The 7,026-nt window shown below is 38.8% G+C and overlaps 1 protein-coding gene across 1 annotated transcript; it reads left to right on the plus strand.

Moving 5' to 3' along the window:
* The first annotated feature begins 869 nt into the window (after positions 1-869).
* Positions 870-6,405, plus strand: adad1 (adenosine deaminase domain containing 1 (testis-specific)). The gene is made up of 9 exons (XM_086158157.1): positions 870-915; positions 2,739-2,861; positions 3,479-3,602; positions 3,916-4,089; positions 4,293-4,368; positions 4,534-4,690; positions 4,867-5,101; positions 5,464-5,596; positions 6,230-6,405. Exons 1-9 carry the CDS (start codon positions 870-872, stop codon positions 6,341-6,343), a joined length of 1,182 nt encoding a protein of 393 aa, XP_086014283.1. The 3' UTR covers positions 6,344-6,405.
* The last annotated feature ends 621 nt before the right edge of the window (positions 6,406-7,026 follow it).

Here is a 7,026-nt window from a genome sequence, read left to right on the forward strand (position 1 = left end):
AGATGTAGCTTTAGCCTTGAAAAACAAATACATGAAACCCAGTGTGTTATTTTATTTTAACGTTTCAGATTATGCTGCCATGACAAAAGTATCACCCAGACTCCTGGTTGAAAAATACTGTTGTGGCCAGACAGATGCTGTGTCCTTAATTCATCAGCTTGCCCAAGTTTTGAATTTCAGTGTGGAAATGAAGGAGACTGTGACCGCAGGTAAATTGGTAGTTCATTTCTGTATGTTACATTTACTGCAAAAAAAAACCAACTGTGTTGTTATGCTGCACATACCTTTTTGTTTTCAATTTGCTCGACAGTATATGTGTAAGTGTGTTCCGAAAAGCATTCGTGCTCCTGTTCATCTGGGGCTCCTTATTTTTCTCACAAACTACAAATACCAGATTGTGATTTCTGCAAGCCAAAATTGTCAATTTTTAAAATATTGTTATGAATCAAACAGACGAGAGGTAATGTTTTAGACTACTGGTCAAAGTGAGTTAATAGTACAATGACATTGATAACAAAGCTTATGATGTCCGCCAACTTTTAGAGTCTATGAAAATGTCAAAGTTAACAATAGGATCTTTGTTCCGGACTGTTTATTATGTGGCATTGTTTCAGTGTCACACCGCTTTGTTGTACAGCATCTTCTCTTGGTCAAAGTGTTTCCTTCACCAGTATGCAAGATGAACAGATAGAGCTCCAATAGCAACATAATGCCTTGAAGCTAGTTAGGCCTGAAAGACTGGAGAAACCCAATGAGACTTAGTGAAGGAAGATATTGTGTATATATTGTTTTTTTTTTTAATATTTGACAATAGAACAATGTGGTTAAATTTTATTCATAGTACAATCATAGGAGAAGAGCCATCCGCAATGCCACCGAAGCGACAGAGAGGGCCTCAAGATGGCTGTGGCTCAAGTGAGGAGAGTCATGGTAGCTAGTGTGCCAACTGGACACAAGCCGGGGTCTGATCAGCCCTGGCTGGGTCACCTGGGTGAGGGTGTATGATGTTGAAAGACCCGAAACACCCAATGATCCTGGGAACATCACTGAGGATGTGTCCAGGTGCATTAGTATATGTATTTACACAGTAGCACAAGTTTAATCCCAGTTTTATCATAGTACAAAGGAAGTATGTAAATTAAGAACTTTTAAGGAAATGTGAAATAATTGGTCCAGTCTTGTGGGCTGTCATTTTAAAATCAGTTACTCCATCAGCATACTATTGTTGTTGCTGCTGTAATTATTGTTTTTGCTTGGGGGGTCATAACAATTGAAAATGATGAGAATCCGAGAATCTCCCATCTCAGAATGTGTTGACCGCAAGTGTTGTGTAATGGTTTCATTTATTTTTCCCTTTGCTGTAGCTCTGATAATCTACAGGAGTAGTAATTTATTGATGCTTATTTATATCTTTCTCTTTCAGGCAACATACCAGGGTTTTACTTTGCCTTTTGTATTGTGATTAATGGGGTTGAATACAAGACTGGCATGGGGACTACCAAGAAGATGGCTCGGCACAAAGCAGCAGAACTCGCTCTGCAGGACCTACTGCCAACTTTGGACAATCTGGAGTCAGTTCCACCTGAGCCATCGGGTAAAAATCTATGACTAATATGTCATTTGATTCAAGTTTGTCTTGTAAGGATTCAACTTATTCAAAAAATGATTAATTCTCCCTGTCAAAATTCTGTTGTTGCTGTATGAAGATCAGTTATGACTATATGTCATGCATTTAAAAACAGTGATTGATGTTTTCGTTTCAAAGTAAAATCAAATTTTTAAAAAGTCAGATAATCTCCATCTAAATTGATTTAACACCTAATGGAACTTCAGTGTCTGTCCACATTTTGCAATTGTCAAGGAAAATCTTAAAAATGTCAGTACCTATACTTCTTGTTTAATACTGTGTATATATATATATATATATATTTATTTTATATTCTCATAGCTGGTATGAGTATTTTACTACCCAACCCTGTTGACTCTCAGTGGTTGGAGAAACAAAAACATTTTTGCTGGATGGTTAAGTTTCTTAGGGATCCCTCCCCCATTGCCTGTTAAAGAGGAGTCTTTCACATCAGATCTAAATCCTTTACATTGTATAACAATTCTTGTTCTTTTTTGTGATAGAAGAGAAGCATATTTACATTGCAAATTTGCTAACCAAATGCGTGACAGTTAATGATAATGTAAGGCTTACACTTTACGATTTTTCCAGCCGCACTCTTAAGACTGGCAGTCACAAGGAGATCTTAAGAGTTGGCGTGGAGTCTTTGCAGAGTTGCAGCACGCTCCTGTCATTTCAGTAGTTACGTGCAAGCTGGGTGTCTTAAGTCTTAGTGCAGTTGCAGCTTGGTCTTTTCCTAGTGTTAGAGTTTATGACAATATCTAGTTTAATATTATCACAAGTTATGTCATGGTGAAGACTGAATCAACAACCGATAGATGAGCTCCAGCAAAACCGGAAAAAGGCAGAAAGTTTATTTTTTTTTTGTGTTTTGGATGAGCAGGGACTGCGAAGGATGTCCCCCTTTATCTCCACTCCCTATGAAGTTTATATGCAGGAGTAGATGGAGTGTTGTGTGTAGTTTGATTTAACAACAGAAGTGAAATGGGGAAATATCAGTCCCTTAAAACTGTAACTCATAATGTAGGTACACAATTTCAGTATAGTTATCACCTTCAGCTATTAATACATGCTAATGCAGTTGAATCTTTGGTTTATGCATTCTTGCCAGCAAGGAAGGATTTCAACCTTCAGATTCCAAATGCAGTCCGAGATCGAATAACTTCGTTAATGGACAGCCACCCAGGGTTCTCTGCCTGTGCAGGCACTACGGCAGCGTTCATTATGCAAACAAGTTAGTCAGCACATTTTTAGAATATGTTTATCTTCTTCTTCTTCTTCTTTCGGCTTTTCCCGTTAGGGGTCGCCACAGTGAGTCAACTTTCTCCATCTAACCCTATTCTCTGTATCTTCCTCTCTCACACCAACTACCTTCATATCCTCTCTCACTACATCCATAAATCTTCTCTTTGGTCTTCCTCGAGACCTCTTGCCTGGCAGCTCCAATTCCAGCATCCGTCTACCAATATATTCACGATCTCTTCTCTGTACGTGACCGAACCATCTCAGTCTGGCTTCTCTGACCTTCTCTCCAAAACATCGAACATGTGCCGTCCCTCTGATAGACTCATTCCTGATCCTATCCATCCTGGTCACTCCCAAAGAGAACCTCAACATCTTCATCTCTGCAACCTCTAGTTCTGCCTGCTGTCTTTTGGTCATTGTAACAGTTTCTAGTCCATACATCATCGCTGGTCTCACCACTGTCTTGTACACCTTTCCTTTTATTCTGGCCGATAGTCTATCATTTAGCGATAAAACACATGCCTGTGTAATACTTCTTGGATGAGTTGGACACTTGGTTCAAACTCTTCTGTGTTTATCTTAGCTCTCACTGTCTCCTCTCTGTAGCCCGTGGATGTGAGGTGATTGCTCTTGGCACAGGAAATATCAATGCCAAAGAATATGAATCTGCAAGAGGCAGCATCGTGCATGATTCCCATGCAGTTGTTACTGCAAGGCGATCGCTGTTAAGGTTGGACACAAACATGACCATGTCTCTAAATCATCAGTATTCATTGTTTCTTCGCCTGCAAATTAAGACAACAAAAGTTATGAGATTAAAAAAAAAGTGATTGTAGTGGTAATGTCCCATTGATGTCTATTAGCATTCACTGTTATAGTTCTTACTATTATATATTTCAGATTTGGAAGGTCTGTGTTTTGTTAATTTATTTTGAGCTTTCATCAAATTCATGGATTTTAAAATGAATGCATTGGTTCTTGGCTAAGATCTCTTTTTTTTTGACATGTAAATGAAGTCATCTATTTCCATGATTATATGGCAGGTTTCTGTACTGCCACCTGCTGATGTTCTTCAGTAAAGAAGCCAAACTGAGAGAGAAGTGCGTTTTCCAGCAGAATAGCAGCAACAAATGCCTCCTCAGTTTGAAAAGAGACATCTTCTTCCACCTCTACATGAATCAGTTGCCAAAAGGAGCTGCCCAGATCCCCTCTAAAGTGTGAGTCTGCTTTTTCTTGGTGTGGCAGCAGTTCAAAATAAATGTGAAGTTATCAGTGTAAATGGTTATAGAATATCTTTTGATAGTGAATTTAAGTTAAAAACCACAAGCTGAAATTCAGTCTTGATGGTATATGTGTTCTTGAATTTAATTAATCTTATTGGCTTCACTTAATTTTCCTCTGGTTTTTGCTTAATTATAAGGCGCCTGAACCCGTTCTCTTTATCCGCATGGCAAGTCAACAATGAGATCAGTCTCCACCTTGTGAGGGAGGGCAAGGTTTGGAAGTTCACGGTCTTTCTTGGTGGCTTTAACTTTTTCCAATCACATTTACAATGCAAAAGGATTGTAACATTTAAACACATTATAGAGTCCTAACAATATTCATGCAATTGCAGATATCCACTTTTAGCTTTATACGCATAAAGTTTGTCCCTCTTCAAGGTGTTCTCAATATTTTCCTCACCCGTTAAGAATTTCGGAGCCAAAGGTGTTAGCATGTCCAGCACTGACAAAATTACTCAATGGCAAGTGACGGGCTTCCAGGGAGCCTTGCTTAGCCACTTCATCGAGCCGGTCTATGTCCAAAGTATCCTTGTTGGTAAGTTAACCTGTCAGTCATACTCTGCGTCATACTATTGGTAGACTTTAATTCTGGTTTTCTGATTATGCTGTGCTGATGGAAAGTTTCTGTTTTGTGTAATGTTTTTACAAACAGGCCAGTACAGTAAAGTCTATGAAACTCAGGGTTGTAACTGGCTTTTGTAATCATCCCAGGTGAATCGGTTGGTAGGTATCTCAGAGGCATAGAAATCTCTGTTTGCCAGCGTACAGAGGGGCTCACCCCCCAACTGCCCACGTTCTACTGCATGATGAGACCCCAGATCAGTCTTGTGCCTTCTGTGGTGACCAGCAGTGCAGACAGTGACCAGTTGACCTACGGTATCAATTGGAGTGAAGGCGACACTCTCCTAGAGGTTGTGGATGGTCTGGTGGGCAGGACCATGGAGAAGTAAGAATTACAGCACACAAAGTTACAGTCGGATTGTCATACTTCATTTGTCTCTTGAGATTAATATTTCTCTATGATCAGTCTGTAAATGCTTTGCATTCTGCTTACTGCACATCATTCAATTTATAGCCTTATCAACAAAGACCAAATTTATTGGTGGGGAAAAATACAAGTGGAACTTAAGTATCCTTCTGCATGTTGCGAGGCAGTAGATTTGAATGCTGTGAACACATACAGTACCAAACTCCTTAGTTCCTTTGGCAGATAGTAACATAAATTCACTGATACTTGTTTGTCGCTTTTCTTATCCTGCCTGTCATTACAACTACAGCCATCTCTTTACACCACTTCTTTTATTATAGGTCTCCCTTTCGGAGTGGCCCTTCTTTGGCCAGCCGCCTTTGCAAAGCAGCAATGCTGCACCGCTTCAAGTTAGTGGCCAAGGAGGCCCAGAGGCAAGACTTGCTCAATACACGTTCCTACCGGGAGGCCAAGGTAACCCAAATATATAGATATGCATTGATGAAATACAACAGTAATCCGGTGATGGAGTGCGCTTAGTTGTTACAGTTAGTATTAACTTCAATTCCTTATTTCCTCTATTGCCGGATCTGCTATAACCACTGTAGTTATAAGGTTCCAGCTTTTTAGCTATCGGTATTGAATTGCTGAAAAATGTGATTATCGGTTAATGCATTAATTGGCATGCACAGATATGATCTTAAAATGTTTGTGTTATCAAGCATCATCGAGTGTTTTGTAGCGTTAATCAAAAGTCGAGAAAGAATAATTTGTTCTGGGTCTACTTATAAGGTAAAACACATCAGTACAATTTTCAGAGAAGAATGTTATATTTACCAATTTTATAATGTGGAATGTTGATATTTATGGAAGTTCTTTGCAATCCAAATAAAATGACCCTGCATGTGCTTGCACTTTTACCAAATCTGGATTCATCAATATAGTGTCACTGTAGTTCCTTAACAAAATAAGAATATTCAGTTATGAAGGTTGTTTTTTTCTTTTTTGATTTTAACTAGTGTTCCTACATGGTGTCTCTACATGGTTTGTTTTTCATTTAAAATGATCTTTTGGAGACATGTACATTTTATTATTTTGTCATTGAAGAACATGGCAAAACCATACCAGGGAGCGAAGAAGGTGTTGAGGACATACCTGTTGCAGCAGGGCTTTGGTTCTTGGCCAGTCAAGCTTTCGGTCTATGATAACTTCAGCATGTGAACCATCTGGTCACATAAATAGTGACATTTCAAAAAATTTTGTTTAAAAACTTAAAAACTACATTTTGGGACCAAACTTTCTTTCTCTCTATACACATTGTAATTGAAACCCTATGTGTGCTTCCAAGAGCAGTTTTTGTACGAATTGTATCTAATGTTTACAATTGTAAGGATTGAGTATATTTGGGGTTGTTTGAATAAAAACTCACGCCTGAATCACTTTGTCCACATGTTAGTGTAATTTCTGGATGCCATTAATTTTTTAGTTTGCTGGGTAGGGAATTCAACCCCATTCTTTTTTTGTAATATTTTTCTGATAACACAAATAGTTTGGTACTTTGTCCCTCGCCGAAAACCCAAAACGTGGAAGCAGTTCTACAGAGTTGCTTAAAGGGGTACCAAAGTAAACATCAATGACAAAAAGTCACATTTTCATGGCAGGCCAAGGACTTTTTTCAGCTGCCAATCACCCTCTGTAAAATTTGTTTAAATCATCAATACACAAGTCATCACTGAAAGGTCCTTTCATCAGCAGCCTCTCCAAATTCATAGTATGACTGGCACAAGGTGAATCATGCTGCTCCTCATAGACATTGACCCACTATGTTAACATCTACTTACAATTACGGGCCATACAGGAAGTGCCTTTATTTCCTGTGTGTGCCTTGCAACTGATCATTTATT

This window comes from Fistularia commersonii, chromosome 13 (assembly GCF_037954325.1).
Source record: "Fistularia commersonii isolate RoL2024-O1a breed Wild chromosome 13, RoL_Fcom_v1.0, whole genome shotgun sequence".
Classification (NCBI taxonomy): domain Eukaryota; kingdom Metazoa; phylum Chordata; class Actinopteri; order Syngnathiformes; family Fistulariidae; genus Fistularia; species Fistularia commersonii.

Bases quoted from the DNA above. Each gene is read 5' to 3' on its own strand.
- adad1 (XM_086158157.1), top strand. From the start codon at position 870: ATGCCACCGAAGCGACAGAGAGGGCCTCAAGATGGCTGTGGCTCAA. The intron at 2,862-3,478 runs GTTAGTCAGCAC...TCCTCTCTGTAG, and splicing joins AGCGTTCATTATGCAAACAA to CCCGTGGATGTGAGGTGATT. The intron at 4,090-4,292 runs GTGAGTCTGCTT...CTTAATTATAAG, and splicing joins GCCCAGATCCCCTCTAAAGT to GCGCCTGAACCCGTTCTCTT.